This window comes from Vipera ursinii (genome assembly GCF_947247035.1).
Source record: "Vipera ursinii genome assembly, chromosome: 9".
Classification (NCBI taxonomy): domain Eukaryota; kingdom Metazoa; phylum Chordata; class Lepidosauria; order Squamata; family Viperidae; genus Vipera; species Vipera ursinii.
Genome location: NC_139523.1, coordinates 23,516,102 through 23,536,980, shown reverse-complemented (window position 1 = coordinate 23,536,980; position 20,879 = coordinate 23,516,102). Strand labels below are relative to the sequence as shown.

The 20,879-nt window shown below is 48.1% G+C and overlaps 1 protein-coding gene across 1 annotated transcript in view; it reads right to left on the bottom strand.

The window, feature by feature from the left end:
- The window catches only part of ACTN4 (actinin alpha 4), a 56,036-nt gene extending 38,469 nt beyond the window's left edge, over positions 1–17,567 (bottom strand). Inside the window, exon 1 of the mRNA XM_083370147.1 lies at positions 17,223–17,567. Within this exon, the coding sequence (XP_083226273.1) occupies positions 17,223–17,363 (141 nt within the window). The 5' untranslated portion in view covers positions 17,364–17,567. The remainder of the gene's footprint in view (positions 1–17,222) is intronic.
- Between the last annotated feature and the right edge of the window lie 3,312 nt (positions 17,568–20,879).

Sequence of the window (20,879 nt, the reverse complement as noted above, 5' to 3'; positions counted from 1 at the left end):
AGCTTTGCACGCAAGTGTCCTCCCCTCGCACAAGCGGAGCGCGCTTGTGCTCTCGCGCACGGAGGGTGCTTGTGTGCAAAGTTACATTCATACCAATGGAGCTGTGCGTGCGCACGAGCACCTGCCATTCTCACAAGAGGGCCGCCAAGATGGAAAGGCTGGGGACCGCTGGCATAGTCCATTAGCAGGAAGCGACCTTCTTTATAACAACATTCAGATTCCTGACACAGCTGTGTGTGTATATACCTCACCTTGGTCCACCATCCCTACCTAAGACACACGGCCTTATCTTCTCCAGGACCAGTTTCCAAAATAGCCCAGGAGAGAAGCCGAGGCTGGTTGGACCAGCTCAGCTAAGAACACACCGGTTTCCAGGGGAAATTCTCAGAAACGGAGCAAAACCTGCTGGAAATTAAAACCCCACCTGCAAAATTTCCGCACCCGCAAAAAAAATGTGCCTCTTTAGCTTTTGTGCTCTTGCAGGAAAACCACAAGAGTTAACTGTAGCTTGCTTCTTTTAGCCAAATGGTGTGTTGTTGTTTTTTTTAAATCAGGAGAAAATTTCTGAGCAAGACTTATTATGGCTTGCGACCACAACTGACCCCAGAAATTTCCGTTGCTAAGTGAGACATTTTTTCAGAGGTATCCGAATGGCTACTGCGCCACCCTGAATGCTGGTCCAAGATAAGGGCCTGGTCCTCCTCCATGCTCTGCTCTTCCCAGGCCTTCAAAGAGACAGCCGGGAAGCCTCCGTGCAAAAAAATCTCCCTGGGAGGACTCGCCGGGACCCCCTTCAGCCGAGACGTCACCTCCGTCCTTTGTGTCTCTGAAACAACATCGCCCTCCCCCCCCCACCCCCACTCGCCATCACATCTGAAGCCCCCGAGAGCAGCTCCAGGGAAAAGCCACAGAGAATTCCTGTCATTCTTTTGCCTTATTAGGCTGCAGAAGCGTGTAATTTGGTTTGTGTTCTGAGCAAGAGATTTAGGCAAAGCTGGAGGAGCGTCAGCAGGAAGCAGCTTTGGGGAGGGGGGAGCACGGAAAAACAGAGGCCGGGGTGGCAGAGATCAACCCCGCCAGTCAGCCGGATATTCCCCCTGCAAGAAGGTCTCGCTCAATGTCTGGGCAGATGTCAACAGGTGCGCGTCGCTTTTGAGGAACCGCTTTGGAAGGCTCTTGAAGAGACGGGGCACACTGAAACTTAAAACACACACACACACACACACACACACACACACACAAACGAGCATCTGAGGCTGCATTTCTCAACCTCGGCCACTTTCAGACAGGTGGACTTTAACTCCCAGAATTCCCCATCCAGCAGCACGTAGAAGAAGGCAGAGACTTTGAGATTTCAGGCTTCGCGGGTCCACCAACCTAAAGGAAGGGATGTGTTCCCAACGTGATTACGGGTCAAATTCCCCAACAGCCAGCCCAGGGGTGTCTGGGGATGATGGCTGTGAGAATCCAGCTGATCTGGAGGCCCCAAGTTGGCAAAGGTTGCCCTAGACCAGGGGTAGGCAACCTTGGCTCTTATATGACTCGTGGACTTCAACTCCCAGAATTCCTGAGCCAGCATGGCTCAGCATGGAAACCTCTCCCTTTCCCCTCAGCATGGCTGGCTCAGGAATTCTGGGAGTTGAAGTCCGCAAGTCATAAAAGAGCCAAGGTTGCCTATCTCTGCCCTAGAGTTTGGCAGTGCTCTCTCTAGATCAGTGTTTCTCAATCCTGGTGACTAAAAGAGGTGGACTTCCAATTCCCAGAACTGCTGGCTGGGGAATTCTGGGAGTTGAAGTCCACCTATCTTAAAGTCACCACGGTTGAGAAACGGTGATCAAGGGGCTTTCCAAAGATGCTCCAAGGGACTTTCACTTTTATGGAGAAGTTATGGGGGAGGTCAACCAGGCCGATTCCGAGCAAGAAGCACAAGGGGGAAAATCATCTGGTTGAACACCTGAAAGCAACCTGCATTTATTTCCCTCACCTCTGAGTCATCAACGCAACAGGCTGGATTACAACAACATTCCCACAAACCAACTACGGGAGCCAGGAGTCCCACGCATCGTGGAAAAACTTGGCCGAAGTGGGACCGCTTCGCTTGTGCTTCATGCTTCCCCATCCTTGATAAATGCTGCAACGTGAAGTTTCTTTTGAACATGTCTCCAGCTACGACGTTTGATGCCCTTCCCTGCCTTTCATCCATCCAGTCAGCGACCTGGGCGAAGTAACAACTATCAGTCATGGCTGGAATGGGCAGCTCATCCCTCTTTTTCAAGCAATGGTTCTTCTTGGGGCTTCTTGCAAAGGTGCCAACCACAGGTTCCCACAAGCATGCAACACCTCTTTTCACAATGTACCGGTTACGTAATGCCCCAACCCTTTGAAAACAGAGATAACGATCAACAGCTAGGCCCTGACGGGGCCTAGAGCAGTTTCTCAACCTGAGCAGCTTCAAGATATGTGGACTTCAGTTCCCAGAACTCTCCACCCACCATGGATGGACTTCAACTCCCATGCTGCATGGTGAATTCTGAGAGTTGAAGTCAAATGCATCTTTGGGGCCTACAGGAACACAGGCTGGATCAGAAGGAAGAACCTTTGGTTCTCCTTCTGTGATCAAATCCAGGGAGGGAGGGAGGGAGGGAGGGAGGGAGGGAGGGAGGGAGGAAGGAAGGAAGGAAGGAAGGAAGGAAGGAAGGAAGGAAGGAAGGAAGGAAGGAAGGGAGGAAGGGAGGGAAAGGAAAGAAGGAAGGAAGGAAGGAAGGAAGGAAGGAAGGAAGGAAGGAAGGAAGGAAGGAAGGAAGGAAAGGAAAGAAGGAAGGGAGGAAGGAAGGAAGGAAAGGAAGGGAAGGAAGGAAGGAAGGGAGGAAGGGAGGGAGGGAGGGAGGGAGGGAGGGAAGGGAAGGGAGGAAGGAAGGAAGGAAGGAAGGAAGGAAAGGAAGGGAAGGAAGGAAGGAAGGGAGGGAGGGAGGGAGGGAAGGGAAGGGAGGAAGGAAGGAAGGAAGGACGGAAGGAAGGAAGGAAGGAAGGGAAGGGAAGGAAGGAAGGGGTCCTGCACCAGCGGTCTTCAAACTTGGCCCTTTTATGACTTGTGGACTTCAACGGCCAGAATTCCTCAGCCAGGCAGAGAGAACTTTGCATTTTCCCAAATTTCCCCGTCACTCCCTGACCCCTGAAAGGAATTCTTTTTCCTTTCCAAGACGGGGTTCTAGCTTCAAAAATGGTTTAATTATTTACAAAGCTATGCCATGGGAAGTCAAAAGCTAACTTGTTTGCTGGGAGAAGTGGGGAGGGAAGCAGACACCGGGGACCAGAGAAGGGGGGGGGGACTGGATTTAGTTACCGGCCGCTCTACAGAAACACTGTTTTGAATTATACATCCGGCCGTGAAAATTTTAGTAGCTACCCCTTCAGCTTTGCTGGTTGAAAGAAACAAACCATCCAGGACAGGCTAAGAGACAAGTAAAGGCTTGTTGAGCAAAATATGTACTGTCACATGCTTGTTTGCACAGAAGTGGGTTGTCAAGGAAGGATGAAGCCACGTAGCACCAAAAATGTTGCTCGCAACCGGGAAGAAAACGTGGGCAACCATCTTTTTTTTTTTTTAAGGTGGTAAATGTAATTCTTGACCTACAACCATCTGCTTAGCGACTGTTCAAAGTTACAACAGCACAGAAAAAAGCGACTTGTGACCGCTTTTCATCCTTGCAGTAACCCTGTGATCGATCACACGATCAAAATCTGGACGCTTTGGCAACTGGCGTGTATTTAAGACGGTCGCCGTGCCGCGGGGCCATGTGATCCCCTTCTGCGACTTTCTGACAAGCAAAGACCATGGGGAAGCCGGTTCCGTTTAACAACCCTTTTACTGACTTAAGAACTGCAGCGATTCACTTAACAAATGCGGCAAGGAAGGTGGTAAAACGGGGAAAAAATTCGCTTAACCACCGCCTCGCTTAGCAACAGAACCCTTGGGCTCAATTGTGGCCGTAAGCCGAGGACCACCTGAATTTCTGCAGGGAAGCTACAGCATGATCACCTTTCCCGTGGAAAGGCAGCTGAATTCTCAATGTTTTAGCCTTTTGGCCAACGCCGTTACGGCCGCATCGTTTTTGACGGAAGGCCAAGAGTGAGGTCAACAAGGAGATGAGATCTTCAAGGCACAGATATGACACCATCGGTGCTTTGACTAAACAACTCCCTGCTGCACAGTCTGTACAAGGGGAGTAGGGGGCACGCCCCAGCACCACGAGACCCCTGCAGCCATAGCTTACCGTCTGTGAAAATACTGGACCGGTGGAATGTAGCTCTACAAGATTGTATCACCCTTCTAAATGATGTCATGGTTTTGCCAGAATTGGCTAATTACAGGAGGGGTCAAGGGAGATTATATAATACATACACACATGTATAATATCTGCATCTATATTATATCTACCTACCTACCTACCTACATCTATCTATCTATCTATGTCTGTCTGTCTGTATCTACCTACCTATCTACCTACATCAATCTATATCTATCTAGCAACTTACAACCATTTGTTTAGTGATGGTTTGAATTTACAATGGCATTGAAAAAAGTGCCTTATGACCATTTTTCAGACTTATGACTGTTGCAGCACCGTCGTAGTCACCTGATCAAAATTTGGACGCTTGGCAACTTCTTCATATTTATGACGGTTGCAGCGTCCCGGGGTCACGTACGTGATCCACTTTTGCGACCTTCGGACAAGCAAAGTCAAGGGGAAGACTGGTTCCCTTTAACAACTGGGTTACTGATTTAACAATGGCAGTGATTCACCCTGGACGTTTTTAAGAAGAGACTGGACAGCCATTTGTCTGAAATGGCACAGGGTTTCCTGCCTGAGCAGGGGGTTGGACTAGATGGCCTCCAAGGTCCCTTCCAACTTTATTATCATTATTATTACTTAACAACTGTGGCAAGAAAGTTTGTAAGATGGGGCAAAGCTCACTTAAATAGATGTCTCACCTAGCGACAAAAATCTGGGCTCAGCGCTGGCCTCGTAAGTGCAGAACGAGCTCTACTTATAATTAATCAACGATAGTTCGGAAACCTATGAACGTTGTGTTTTTAAATCCCTTAGCTTGCCTGTAATTAAAACCCTTTGATCTTTTTCCCCAAGTACTCCCCACCTCTTCGAACGGTTAAAAAGAAATAAAAGGACAATATAATAAAGAAAAATCCTGTCCCACCATCACCGCCAGACGGCGAAACGTTTTTTCTTTGGAGGCCAACTTGTCCTGGAGGCAAAGTGGAATTTCGGCTGTGGCGATTTGGCCAGGAGTCCCCTATCTATATCCAAAGCCATCATCAACCCGGAGGACTTCAAGCAACTGTTACTATCTCCACCAGGTCAAGGACCATTAATTGTGAGAAGGCGACAACGCTCACGCGAGGCAAGGACAGGGTTTCGGAGACGTCAGGAATTCACTCGTCCTGGCAACGTTTCTGAAAGCAAGGACGGTTCACTGAAGAAATCAATGGTCCAAAAAACCTCCACAAATTGCAGGCTTGACGGCTACACAACTTCCGCATTCTGTGCGCATTGTTAAGCTGTCAGCACTCTGGGCTCCAACAGCAGGGTTAAAGTTTTCCTTCCTGGGTATTGATTCCCCCCCCCCACCCTTATTATTATTAAGCTCTTGCTTTTTTAAAACATCTGTTGGCTTAGAAAGGTTTAGGCGAACATTCCTAACCAGGAACTGGAGAATCTCTCTGGCTGGGTTACCCCCCCCCCCACTTGTAATGTTCATTTTCTAAGTCAACTCTGGAATTTGGCTGGGGTTTCTTACTGCAACAAGACACCTGAAAACAAGGGGAGGAGTAAAAAAAAAAAGAGGAAAACTTTGGAGAGAACTTTGAAGAACAAAAGACGCTTAGTGCAGACAAAGCCTTGTTCTTTTTTTTTAAAAAAAAAAGAACAAAAAAAACCTCAGATCTTTGTCTGAAAAGTTGCTCTACCCGTCTCCAATGTGCCTTTTTTATGTCTACGGCTGTCTCCTTATATGGGAAGGAAGGACAGGTTTGAGAAAGAGATTAAAGCCAAAAACAACCCCAAGAAATGGGGTGGGGTGGGGGGGCCCTTGGGAAACCACTCTGCGTCTTTTAACACTTCCCAAAATAATAGGATAGAACAGAATACTTTATTTGGCCGAGGCTGGTTAGACACACAAGGAATTTGTCTCCGGGGGAGAAGCTCTCAATGGGCATGCAAAGCAACAGAGGAATCATAATCATAACAATATCAATAAGAAGATGAAGGATAATAACACTACACACATACAAAAATGGGTAAACATACTTAGGCGTAAGACAGTACTGGGGGAATTAGGTGTTCAGCAGAGTGATGGCACAAAGGGAAAGAAACATCTGTTGTGTCTAGTAGTTGTTTTGGCATGCAATGCCCCAGAATGGCATCCTGAGGGGAGGGGTTGAAACAGTTTATGTCCAGGATATTGGGGGGGGGGGGTTCCGTAGATCTTTTCTCAGCCCTCTTTCTGATCCGTGCAATATACAGGCCCTCAATGGAAGGCAGGCTGGTTGCAATTGTATTTTTCTGCAATCCTAACTATCCGTCAAGAGTCTCTACCTGCCCTGTTTAGTTGCTGAACCAAACCAGGCAGGTATACTACCTGTGGGACAGAAGAGAAATCGGCAAAACATCTCCAAAGAAGGTCAGCAAGTCATTCTTGGAGAATTCAGAAATTGGAGGAGGTCACCCAAAAGTTTTGAAGATGGCACAACTTGCTAGAAACCACCCGCACCCCCAGAGGTCAAAGGCAAAATGGAAAATTTGTCTCATTCACCAGTAATTTCACCAACGGTCCACAAAAAGGCTGGAATATAGCTCCTCGCCTGCTGTGAATCCAGAATTGTCTTCAGCAAACCATGGAGAGGATGCATTGTGAAATTAAAACCCAGCCTTGATTCATTTTTAAACCAGGACTCAAAATAAAATTCATCCGTGTTCCATTTTTAAACCAGGACTCAAAAAAAAATTCATCCGTGTTCCGTTTTAAAACCAGGAATCAAACTCAATCTAGCTGCATGTTTAAACACTGAGTCAAATTAAAACTGAGCCTTGTTCCATTTTTAAACCAGGACTCAAAATAAAATTCATCCGTGTTCCATTTTTAAACCAGGACTCAAAATAAAATGCATCCATGTTCCATTTTAAAACCAGGAATCAAACTCAATCTAGCTGAATGTTTAAACATTGAATCAAATTAAAACTGAGCCTTGTTCCATTTTTAAACCAGGAATCTCTCAACTTGGGGAGGCTTGCATTAGAAACAAGCAATTTAGCTCTAAGAGTTGAGTCCCTCTGTGAAATAAGAGGTTGTCTGAACTAAGCGGAAGGAGGCGCGCCTTCTGAGCCCCCCTCCTACTGTCACCCTTAGGGTCCGTGCATGGCGCACCCCAGCCTCTCATCTCCTTGCAAGAAAAATGCGGCCTTCTTCAGTCCAAGCCAGCATCTCCCATATTGCTCAGCAACGGATGCTGCTGATGGGATTTCAGCACAATGAGGTTAAAGACAAAGGACAGAAGCAGAATCGGGGTACAAGTTGCTGGCTGGCATGGAACCCCTTCACACTGTTTCCATAGGCAGGACCAAAAGGTGCAAAGATTGGCTTAACCAACCAAACAGTCCTAAAATTGGGTCTTGAAACACACCCACAGACTGCCACTCTGAAGGCACGTCGACTCCTACACAGAAATCAAAAAATAGATCGGTTGGCCTCTTCTGAGTTTCAACTCTGCTTTAGAGCCAAGTCAGCATCTTTAGAACTGATGTCCTGCAAGGCGCATGAATAAGCAACCCATCGCAGCCACAATATCTCACGGCTTGGATGTGCTCCAGCGCCATAAAAGTTAAATCATGACTGGCGACTAGGGCACTCTATCACCTGCCCGCTCTCCAAACTAACTCAAGCAAAATAGTAATAACAATAATAATTTTATTTTTAAGTGCCCAAGCAGCCAAACTGCCAGAAACCTACGGTCTCGGCTTTGCAAGAGATGGATGTGAGGAAGGTGCCAAGGTGCTTCTGAGCCAAGATTTGACTTCCTGTCTCCAGACAACCATTGAGATATTTCTCCAGGCTGGGAACGCTGGAAAATAGACAGGGCGATTCCTGTTTATTTTCCACGGCGAAGAAGACAAGAGCCGGCAAAGGCAGCGGCTACTGAAAAGGTGCAGAGGTGTCACTGCGAGACTAAACATCCTCGACAGTCGGTTCCTAAAACAAAACACGCAACCGCCTGACACGCGATGCACAACGTATTCACACATGGCCTCCATAAGTTACTTTAGCTTGCCTTGTTTTCAGCTAGTCAAAAAAAAAAAGAATATTCTAAGTCAGGGGTCCCCAACCCCTGGTCCATGGACCGGTACTGGGCTGAGGCATACCAACAACCGGTCCGCACAAGCAAGCAAAGCCTTATCCGTGGGATGCAGTCAGCACACAAAACCACGCACCCTCCGGTCCGTGGAAAAACCTCTCTCCACATAACTGGTCCCTGGTGCCCAAAAGATTGGGGACCTCTGTTCTAAGTAGCCTTTGACTTACGACCACATCGATTGAACCAGCTGTGCTGGCTCAGGAATTCTGGGAGTTGAAGTCCACGAGTCATAAAAGACCCAAGGTTGCTTACTCCTGTGCTAGAAAAAACAGAACAATTTCCCCAAGCCAAGAGACAGACAGCCTGTTGCAGTTTTCATTCCCACTTTATGTTGCTTCTCTTGAGTTGCAACTTTTGATATCCACTCAAGTGGGCACTTAAATACCGTTCTGCTATCAGCTTGGTGCCTTTCTTTTTCAAAGCCAGGAAGAAAAACCTTCCTATTCAAATGTGGGGGTTTTTGTTTTTTTTTTTGCTGGAAGTGCTTGGCCCATTAAGTGCCACCGGGAATTCTCTCCGATTAAACCAAAACTCCAAAACCTGAATCCTGCTAGTTTTGCAAACTTTATTATTGTGTTTTTTCTAGGCAGCTCTGCAGAATGCATCAAAACAAAAGCTATGGGGTGAGTCCCATCCATTTGTGGGGGGGTCCTACATCTCTACAAGGACCACCCATTGCATTCAAACAGTAGGAACTCAGCGCCCTTCAGCAGCCTGTTTTTGCAAGGTATTTCATCCCCCAATTATGGGCAACAGAAATCCACCTGATTGAGGAATTTAAACATTAAATATTTAAACATTAAATATTTAAACCTTGGCAATAGCATTTGACATGCCTGCCCCTCAGAGGGGTGGCAATCCCATGCCTTTTTGTGATGTTGTAAAAATTCAAACATGCTTCCAATTCAATATTAACAGGATTTCTTCCCTATGCTCATAAACAGGAAATGCATTATTAAAAATACCTTTAAACTATCCTGGCATTAATTAACTAATTGAAGGTGAAATTCACATCAGAAAGCCTTTCACTGACCAGTCCAGGGTGCCACTGTGTCCAAACAGAGGGGGCATTGCCCAATCAAACTGGGTAACTTAGTTTGGTATATATCCATCAAGCCAGCCATTCAGAAATACTTCTAAGCTTCAAGTGCATATTGGTAGTTCTCGACTTATGGCTACAATTGGGGCAGGAATGTCTCTCGCAAAGCGATGCAGTCATAAAGTGGATCCAGTCTGATTGTACAACCTGTTCTCCAGAATCATTAAGCAATTCCAGCTAAGAAAGTCATAATAAATACATGCCAGTTGCCAAGCACCTGAATTTCAAACAGTTCGTTAAACAAATAAAATTACCAGAAACCAAGACCTTACAGATCATCAAGATTGGAGAAAGTGAACTTTAATAAATCGGTGCTTTGAAGCGATGATGTTCCCCAAGGGAGCAATTTTAATCATGGTCAAGCTCAGGGGTCTTCAAACTTGGCCCTTTTATGACTTGTGGACTTCAGCTCCCAGAATTCCTCAGCCAGTGTGCCTGGCTGAGGAATTCTGGGAGTTGAAGTCCACAATTCATAAAAGGGCCAAGTATGAAGACCCCTGGTCAAGCTCGTTTCTCCCTGCCACTTCTCTGCCACCTCTCTCTCTCTCTCTCTCTCTCACACACACACACACACACACACACACAAAATTTCCAGGGGCAGAAGCACTGTTCATCCTGTTCGCAAAACCCCAAATGCACTCATGTTTCTCCCTTACACTGTCTGAACAAGAGACAGTTGCTCCCTGAGCAACCCAGCTGGATTGAAGCAGTTATGCAAAACAGATCCCATCCAACCGCCTAGCTGTGAAACTGGTTCACCAAGTCAGTGGAAACACGACAGATTTGCTTCAGAAGACAAACTTCAGGAAGTCACCGACCCGGTTAGAGGGCAAAGCGGTGACTTTCCAACAGGCAGTTGATGGTCTTCGCTTACTGTTTTAACGGTTTGACGCAGCCACTTCAAGTCATCTGGGCAAGAGGAGTAACACAAAAGTGTCTTAAATAAATGATAAAATAACGAACATTGGGAGAAGCAAGGTAGGAAAGAACCAGGTTCACAATGTGATCAAAAAGGACCAATTTGGTTTTCTTTTTTTTTTAACCCGGGGTAGGACAGGGGTGAGCTTACAACATAACAAACGGGTGGTCCTCAACTTACAACAATTCATTTAACGTCCATCTGAAGTTACAGCCGCACTGAAAAAAGTGAGTTATGACTGTAGTTCACGTGTATGATTATTGCAGCATCCCTGCAATCAAAATTCAGACGCAACTGGCATGTATTTACGATGGCTGCCGTGTCCGGGGGGGGGGTGGTCACGCGATCATCAATTCTGACAAAAATCAATGGGGAAAGCCAGATTCACTTAATAAATCATGTTACTAACTTCTCAACTGGGGTGAGTCACTTATCAGATGTGGCAAGAAAGGTCATAAAAATGGGGCAAAATTCACTTAACAAACCTCCCTGCTTAGCAACGGGAATTGTGGGCTCAACTGTGGTTGTTGAGAACCACCTGTACAAGTGTGTTTTAAGGATGACTGAGAACATGAGTAGGTGGGTGCTCTTCCCAGCCTTTTTGTTGAGACTCTAGAAAAAGTGAAGAAAAAAACAACCAAGATGATTAGAGGCTAAAACATATGAAGGACGGTTGCAGGAATTGGGCATGTCTGGTTTAATGAAAAAGAGGAGTTTAATGAAAAGAAGGACATGATAGCAGCGTTCCAGTATCTCAGGGGCTGCCCCGAAGAAGAGGGAGTCAAGCTATTCTCCAAACCGCCCGAAGGCAGGACAAGAAGCAACGGATGGAAAACTAATCAAGGAGGGAACCTGGAACTAAGGAGAAGTTTCCGGACAATTAATCAAAGGAATGACCTGTCCCCCAGACGTTGTGGAGGTTTTTAAGAAGAGATTGGACAGCCATGTGTCTCAAATGGGACAGAGTTTCCTTCCTGGGCAGGGGGTTGGACTAGAAGACCTCCAAGGTCCTTTCCTACTTCTGTTATTCTTTTAAGTCTTCTCCCCCTTCCATCTCAAGCAAAAAATGGAAAAGGAGAGGCTTTACGGGCTCTCCGGCACCTCAAATTTTCCACTCATTTTCACGTGCTCTGCAAAAACCAGAATGCCGAAAGTCAGGCCCGCAGGTAAAGCGAGGGAGAGTTACAAAAAAACAAAGACCACACAAGCAAACCCTTTTTGTCAGCTCCCCCCCCTCCCACCAGATTGTCTGGTTGTTGTTGTTGTCTACATGCAGAGAGGTGGCTTTGCTGGCTGGCACACACAGACACACAGAGAGAGAGAGAGAGGGGGGGGGGATTTGCAGGCTGGTTCAAACATGGAACCTAGAGCCCCCCTACACACACACACACACACACACGCACACACACAGAGAGAGAGAGAGAGAGAGAGAGAGAGAGAGAGAGAGAGAGAGAGAGAGAGAGAGAGAGAGAGAGAGGAGGAGAGAGGAGAGGGAAACACACACACACACTTCCAATTTACAGCCTGAAGCAGAACACTGGCGGGAAAATTCACGCTACTCTAAAATCGGGCCAATTCTACGGAGTGGCAGAGACCCACGGAAATTGCTCAGGTGCCACGTCACTGGAACAGAAGTGGCATCGAGCCCCGTAGCCAGGTGTATTTCTGCTACGGGTTAACATTCTGAAGGCTGCACCTCTTCTTCGTCCTGTGTCTTGCCCCCCCCCCCCCACGCACACCCCGGGGCCTTTATTCCAAAAACTTTGACTCAAGCAGCATTTGGAAGCAGACGCTGGCATTCGCGTCAAGCCACAGCTATGCCAGAAAAAAACATGGAAAAGCTATTAGCTGCTCGGAGCTGGCATTGATTCAGCGTAGTATTATAGGAGTCTAGCGTGGCTACTATTTTAGTGCAGGCGTTCTTTACCTTGGCAGCTTTATGAGGGGCTGGACTTCAACTCCCAGAATTCCCTAGCCACCATGGCTGGCTGGGGAATTCTGGGAGTTGAAGTCCACCCCCCCCATAAAGCTGCCCAGGTTGAGAAGCACTGCTTTGGGGGTCTCGACTTCTGCCTAGTTCCTTAATTTCGGTGGGGGGAATAAGTACAAAGCTTCAAAACTATTCCCTGTGTTCGAACATCACGGTCCCTGTTCGCAAAAAAAGTGACCTGTAGGGAATTTCTCTCCTGCCAATTCGGAATCTGGACTGCCGCCATTGCTCACTCAGCCTTAAACCCACTGGCAACTCACATCCCTTCACCGAAGACCAGATGGCCAGGTTTGGCATGTCTCATATTTGCCCAGAAATATGCGAAGGACAAGTCCTGAGTTTAGATGAAGCCAGCCAGCCATGCTGGAATTCAGGGCAAAGAAAGCGGCCTCCTGCCAAATCTTGGAGGAATTCCAAATTCAGAGAAGGGAAACTTATTTTATCCTTGATTTGCACTCGGCAGAACCACGGTTCCGCCAGAGAAATTCTATCCTTCCAATCCTGGTTAACTCCTCAACTTACGACCACAGCTGAGCCCGACATTTCTGCTGCTAAGCGGGACAGTTGTTAAGTGAGTTCTGCCCCATTTTACGACCTTTCTTGCCACAGTTGCTAGGTGAATCGCTGCAGTTGTTAAGTTAGTAAGTGAATCTGGCTTCCCCATTTTTTCTGCTTGTCAGAAGGTCACAAAAGAGGATCACATGATCCCGGGACACTGCAACTAAGGAGAGATTTCCTGACAAACTGAGGAGAAATTTCCTGACAGAACAATTAATCAGCGGAACAACCTGCCTGCAGAAGTTGTGACTGCTCCAACACTGGAGATTGGACAGCCATTTGTCTAAAATGGTATAGGTTTCCTGCCTAAGCAGGGGGTTGGACTAGATGACCTCCAAGGTCCCTTCCAACTCTATTATTATTATTATTAACCGTCATAAATGTGAGTCAGTTGTCAAGCATTCGAATGTAAATCGCGTGACCATGGAGATGCTGCAGTGGTTCTAAGGGTGAAAAACGGTCATAAGTCATAAGTTTTCATGCTGTTGTAACTTTGAACCGTCACTAACTGAACTTTTGTAAATCGAGGACTGACTCAAGAAAAGGAAGAGGGCTTGACGCTACACAGAAGATGAAAGCTAGTTTGGCCAATTCAGAGCTAGAAGAGGATCATTTCAGACAGAAATAAATGGGAGGGAGGAACGAGAAAATCATGACATCATGGTTATGCTTGCAAAGCCCCTGATGACTTCATTAACAGGAACCACCCGGAACTATTTTATTGGTTTATTATCATTTATTAAATTTATCTGCCGTCCACCTCATCTAAAAAGCCACTCTGGGTGGCTTACAGCTTAATGTATTTAATTTGCATGCTACCTGTCTCTTAACAATGCACAATTGAAAAACAAACAAATAAAAATAAGGAATAAAAAATAGCAAGATGACAGAAACCAGAGTGGAATGGGGGGGGGAAATCCCCCTACACACAGACACAAAACCGAAACAATCCACTCGCTCACCCTTGTTAAAGACCTGGGGTTTTATTTGCATTCCTCAATAAGCTTTAACAAACAAGTGAAATCTGTGTATCTACAAATGGTTCAGAGGCACCCACGCTGCCATAACAAGACCACCCACCAAGGTCAGGAGGGGGGGGAAATAGTAACACAACAACTTCAGACATCTCGGAGTTCACATCTCTGCCGCCTGCAGCAAGCCTCGCTCTCTGAAGCTATAACAATTATGCAATTTTCCGAGATTCTAGGCACCAAAATGCATACATATGCCTCTGACTCAGGGGTGAAGGAGTTGGGAGGAGTTTAAAAATACAACCTGGATTTGGCAGAGACTTGCACCCAAAATGTACAAATGTACAGAGAGATGCAGAGCATTTTGCAAAATTTAATAATGCCCTGCTGTTTTAAGATTTCTGACGGTCCTGAAACTGTTGTTTGCATATACAGGTAGTCCTCAACTTACGACCACAATTGAGCCCAAAATTTCTGTTGCTAAGCAAAACATACGTGAATTTTACCCGTTGACGACCTTTCCTGTTGTTAAGCGAATCACTGAAGTTGGTAAATTAGTAACACGGTCGTTAAGTGAATCTCACTTCCCCATTGACTTGGCTTGGCGAAAGGGGATCACGTGACCCCGGGACACTGCAGCCGTCATAAATAGCAGTCGGTTGCCAAGCGTCTGCATTTTGACGACGTGGCCACGGGGACACTGTGAAAAAGGTCATAAGTCACATTGTTCAAGTGCCGTTGCAACTCTGAAGAGTCACTTAATGAACTGTTGTAAGTCAAGGACTACCTGCATGACCATTTGGTATAGGGTTTCCTGATTGAGACAGGGGGGTTGGACTAGAAGACCTCCAAGATCCCATTCAACTCTCTTATTTTTTGTTACATCACTGGCGGTAGAAGTAAGAGGCAGGGATATTTGCTGCTTTTGTAGCCAGCAACTGGATGGGTCAGCTCCATCAGACATGACAGCTGACCTTGGGGACAAGGCTGGACACAGGAAAGGGGCGTGACAGGAACTCTCTGATCCCGGGGCCAACCAAAACCAGGCAGCATTGGTGCCTTCTAACTACAAAAGGGGTGAAAAAGGGGAAACGAAGTAAAATGCAGCAACCATCTAAAATTAGTGCCTGGGATAAATTATAATTGTACTGCATTATTATTACACCTGACATAGCCGTATTTATAACAACATATATTTATTCATATATTTATAATTACAGTTCCTCCCTCGGGAATTATACTGCATTGTTCAAATGTAAGCCAAATCAGGAAGGTGGTGGTGGGAACAGATAACATTTTCTGCTCTTCTGCAAGACAGTGACTATTCCAAGCGTGGCTTATATGGGGCAGAAGGGCGATTAGGAGAATTTTTGCTCCACAGTGACCCCCCCCCACACACACACACCCATTTTTTTTACACTTGGAAGATGTAGAGGCACCCCAATCGACTCACAGTAGCTCCGAGCTCCCAGGGAGCGGGATTGCAGTTTTAAAAAGTCAGTTTTCCCCACACTCCACGAGCTTAAAAGATGGGGGAAAGCAGCTCTAATCTCACATCTCACCCCACACTGCTGGATGAATAATTGTCTAGGGAGGGAGGGAGGAGGCAGCCCTTTGGCAGGCAAATGGAACTGCCCCACCCAGCGCTACTGTTCCTTTCTCTCCCTGCCCTCCCCCCCCCCTTCATAGGCAAACACCAGTCACCCTGACTGGCAGCCAAGCTTCGTGCCCTCTAGGAAGGTAATCCAATTCTGACCTCTGCCTTGCCCAATCCAGATAGGCATTCCTTTGACCGGCACCCTCCAGGTCAGCCATGCCACCTTCTCCGCCCCTCCCCGCCCCTCTGCAAGCATGCAGCATTCCAGACCAGACATCACGGGTTCACATGTCTCTGCCCTTCCCGGTCTCGCCCGGACAGGCCTGAAGTCTACAGAGCCATCCGCCTGGCAGCCTCCAAGCCAACCCGGTAGGCTGGCTCCGGTGCCCACGTACAAAGCACCCCCTCCAAATGGCAAAAATGGAGCAAAGGATCCCTATCTTCCTTCAACGGAATACCCTCTGGAGCTTGGGTGGGGGTCAAACCCTGCCACGTTTCCCGATTTAGTCCTTTGCCCCTGCCTGGGGCGGTTTAGGGTGCAGCTTCCATGCCAACTTGGGGTGCTCCAAATTCTCACGCTCCCCTGGAGCCTCTTCCCCACCCATCCCCCACCCCCAGCCCCGTTGCTCTCCAACCTCTGCATTGCACATCCAAGCCAGGACTCCAAAACCCATAAGATGCCAAGAAGGCCGGCCCACCCTCCAAGCCATGGCCACTTTGCCCCCCTTCCCAGCCCCCCACCCTCGCCCCAGGCGCACCCCGTGGAGGTGCCAAGTGCCCTGCTTTTCCCCACCCCCGCCCCAAAAAGGGCTCCTTCCTGGCCGTTGACTCAGGACCACTCCCAGGCAGCAGGGCTGGCGGATCGCGCTGCCCCGACCTGGCGCTGGCTGGCAGCCCAGTCCTTTCCCCCGGACCGCACCTGGCGCGGGGATCAGGCGCGCCTGGTCGCCAGGTGAGCCGCCGCAGGGCCCCCCTCCTCTCTCTCTCCCCACTCAGCCCCCCACCCACCCACCCATCCCCAGGCATGCCTGCCCCGCCAAGCCCCGGTCGGGAAGGCGAATCCAGAGGGCGGCAAACTCGGACCGGCTCTTCCTTCCTCCCCGCCCGGCGCCTTTCCCTCTCCAGCCGCCAGACGCGACCGGAGCCCCCCGGCTCTTTTGCAGGGCGAGCCTCCGAGAATGCCCGCCGGACGGGCAGGCGAAGGGAAGCGGGCCAGCCCTGCGTTGCCTTCCAGGAGAGCAAGCGCTCTGCCCATGCCCAGAGGCGCCCTCGCCTTCCCGATTCTGCAGTTGGCGGCGGCTTCTCGAGCCCAGCGTTTCCCAACCTTAGGAACTTGAAGATGCGTGGACTTCAACTCCCAGAATTCCCCAGCCAGCAGAGCTGGCTGGGGAATTCTGGGAGTTGAAGTCCACGCATCTTCAAGTTCCTAAGGTTGGGAAACGCTGCTCTAACCAACCGTGGAGAAGGGTCCTCCATCTCTAAATGGGGTCAGAATAACAGCATCACACAGGGGTCTTCAAACTCGGCCCTTTTACGACTTTGCGGACATCAGCTCCCAGAATTCCTCAGCCAGCGTAGCTGGCTAGGGAATTCTGGGAGTTGAAATCCACGCATCTTCAAGTTCCTAAGGTTGGGCAACGCTGCTCGAGCCCGCCCTCACCTTGCGCTGCTGCTTCTCCCAGGCGGGGTCGAGCAGCAGGTCCCGATCCCAGTCGTCCTCCTGAGCCATGTAGTCGCCGATGGCCGAGCCGTTGCCGCTGTAGTGGTAAGCGGGCTGCCCAGCGGCGTGGTAATCCACCATAGCCTGCGCTGGCGCGTTGGGGGCTCCGGACTCGAGGCGAGCAAGAGGCGGCGGCGGACGGAGAAGGAGAAGGAGCGCCCAGCTCCGAGCGCGGCGGCTGCACGGACCGACTGACGACGACGCGCCCCAGCGGGGCCGCTGCGCCTGCGCCGCCCCGCCCACCCACCCCCCCGAAGAAACCCCGCCCCCGGGAGAAGACGAGAAAGCCCGCTCTTGCCCGGCCGCCCACCAATCCTCGCCGCTTTCGGCCAAGCGCAGGCGCTTTCCGTCCGGGCCCCCCGCGCAGGCGTAAGAAGAGGCCCTCCGCGAGCGGGAAGAGCGAACGCCGCGTTGGGGAATCGTCCCTTTGCCGGCCGCAGGCTGAGCGTGCCAAGTGCGCGTGCGCGAGGGCTTCCCGAGCCCACGCGGCTGGGAAAGTTTGCGCCTTTTTGGCGTCTGGACTCGCTTTTAATTATGGCTTCAGATCAAAAAAAAAAAAGGCTTAATCGGGAAATCATGAACGCGGTGGGTTAAAGTGGCCCTTTGATTCGTGATTAAGGCAAATTCTTGCACGGTGTTTCTCAACCTTGGCCACTTTTAAGATGTGTGGGCTTCGACTCCCAGAATTCTGGCTGGGGAATTCTGGGAGTTGAAGTCTATATATCTGGCTGGGGAGTTCTGGGAGTTGAAGTCTATATATCTGGCTGGGGAGTTCTGGGAGTTGAAGTCTATATATCTGGCTGGGGAGTTCTGGGAGTTGAAGTCTATATATCTGGCTGGGGAGTTCTGGGAGTTGAAGTCTATATATCTGGCTGGGGAGTTCTGGGAGTTGAAGTCTATATATCTGGCTGGGGAGTTCTGGGAGTTGAAGTCTATATATCTGGCTGGGGAGTTCTGGGAGTTGAAGTCTATATATCTGGCTGGGGAGTTCTGGGAGTTGAAGTCTATATATCTGGCTGGGGAGTTCTGGGAGTTGAAGTCTACACATTTAAAGTACAGAGCGTTGAGATAGAATGCATTGGGGGTTGTAGCTTCCCTTTTAGTAACATCTATCTTTAATGGTTGCATGAAAGACAATAATTCAGTGAGTACTTTAGACCATGGAATCTCACCGTATGGAAGGAAGAAATTACAAGATAAAATAATCCACACTGATTTTTAACAATAGCAACTATTTTAAAAAGTGTGTGTGTGGGGAATTGCATTTGGACTGTGTTGTTCAGTGGACGATTCGACCACTTCCTTTCCGGGTGCAAACTTGAGGTTACAATTTAAGGAACTTGTGGTTTAAAATAACCCAAGGTTGTTTCTGCTTCCCTAACAGATAGTCTCCAGTGCTAAAGGACTTCAGGAAAGTGACCTTTGCAGTCTGAATTTTTCCTTCTGCATCAGGGATCACAGGATCTGCTCAGCTGCTCAGAAGTGAGGAATGAAGCAAACCCCCAAGGCAGGTTTTATTGATTTCAAGAAATGCAGGCTCCATTTATGGAATTTGCTCATCCTGTCCCAGATAACACCTCTCAAATGAGATTTCTCTATCTTTTATTTTGTACCTAACGATGTGAATGCTGGCTAAGGAATTCCTGGAGGTGAATCAAGTCCACATGTTGCTTACTAATTCAACTGTCTGTTCAACAATCCCGTAAGACAGTCAGCATTCTGTTGCTTTGCTGCAATCTGGTGACCATACAACCCACAACTTAAATGCACAGTTATATTTAATAAACTAGTCGAAGGCAAACAGCAGACAAGGTACATTAAGATCAGAATGGGGTGTGTGATTTTCCCCCCCTCCTCATGGGCAATTATTACTTGGGAAAGGGACAATTCTGGTGAAAATCACAGTCTGGCAGAAAATGTTCACCCCTACCCCCCACCTGCCTTGAACTGCAGTACATGTCCCTATTCTTCTTTCTTACTTTAGAGTTAACTTGTAAACCACAGGCAAATTAAACATAGTCATACATTTACCATAGCCTGTAGTTTGTCTTGAAGACTATGGCAATGATAGGTTGCCAAGACACCTAGTTTGCTAATCACAGACGAGACTCCTGTAGTTCTTACCTAGGCAGGGAAAAGACTCTTGTTTCAAAACTATTACATGCAGCTTTCATCCCACAGAGAGTCTTCAAGACGCCTCTGCAAGAGATAGTACAGCTGGTCCTCCACTTATGTGACCACAATTAAGCCCCAAATGTCCATTGCTAAGCCAGGCAGCGAGCTGCAACTATTTTAGGATCTCTCTTTTTTTCCCCTTGCCATAGTTAAGCAAATCAGTTAAGTGAATTTGACTTCCATTGACTTTGCTTGTCAGAAGCCGGCTGGGGAGATCACAAAGGGTGATCACATGACCTTGGGGCCCTGCAAAGGTCATAAAAACATGCCGGTTACTAAGCTCCCAAATTTTAACCGCCTGGTCCTGGAGATGTGCGATGGTTGTAAGTGCAAGGATTGGTCCTAAGTCGCTTTTTGCAATGCTGTTGTAACTTCAAACAGTTGTCCAGTGGACTGTTGCGGGCCACAACGGAGCCCAGAATTTATGTGGCTGAATGAACAATTTGTGAAATGAGATTTGCCCCTTTTTACGTCCTTCCTTGCCACATTTGTTAAGTGAATCGCTGCAGTGGTTAAGGGCATCTGGCTTCTTCCCCATTGACTTTGCTCGTCAGAAGGTTGCAAAAGGGATCACATGACCCCAGGACACTGCAGCGGTCATAGATGTGAAGCAGTTGACAAGCATCTGAATGTAAATCATATGACCACAGGGATGCTGTAGTGGTCGTGAAAGATTACCTGTTTCAAGTGCTGTTGTGACTTTGAACCGTCACTAAATGAGCTGTAAGCCTATAGTCAGAAAAGCAGCTATTGACAACAATAACTGGAAATATGGTATCAGGCTCTTCTCCAAAGCACCTGAAGGCAGGACAAGAAGCAACAGATGGAAACTCATCAAGCAAAGGAGCTAAGAAGAAACTTTGTGACAGCGAGGACAATTAACCAGCGTGGAACAGCTTGCCACCAAAAGTTGTGGGTGCTTCAACACTGGAAGTTTTTAAGAAGAGATTGGACAACCATTTCGTGAAATGGGAGAGGCTCTCCTGCTTGAACAGGGGGTTGGACTAGATCAGGGGTAGGCAACCTTGGCTCTTTTATGACTCGTGGACTTCCAACTCCCAGAATTCCTGAGTCCACGAGTCATAAAAGAGCCAAGGTTGCCTACCCCTGGACTAGATAGAAGACCTCCAAGGTCCCTTCCAATACTGTTATTCTATTCCATTCCATTCCGTTCCATCTTATTCCATTCCATTATCAAATGAACAAGTAAACAATAATAACATCCTTTCCTTGCCAAAAAAAAAATAAAAAATCCAAAAAAATCAATTTTGGTAGCCATCGCAAAGGTTGCTTATGGCCCAATTCTTAGTCTTAGTGTTTCTCAAGTTTAGCAACATAAAGATGGGTGGACTTCAACTCCCAGGATTCCCCAGCCAGCATGGAATCTTCTGGAAAGACAACCCCCCCCCAAACAGCTGGCTG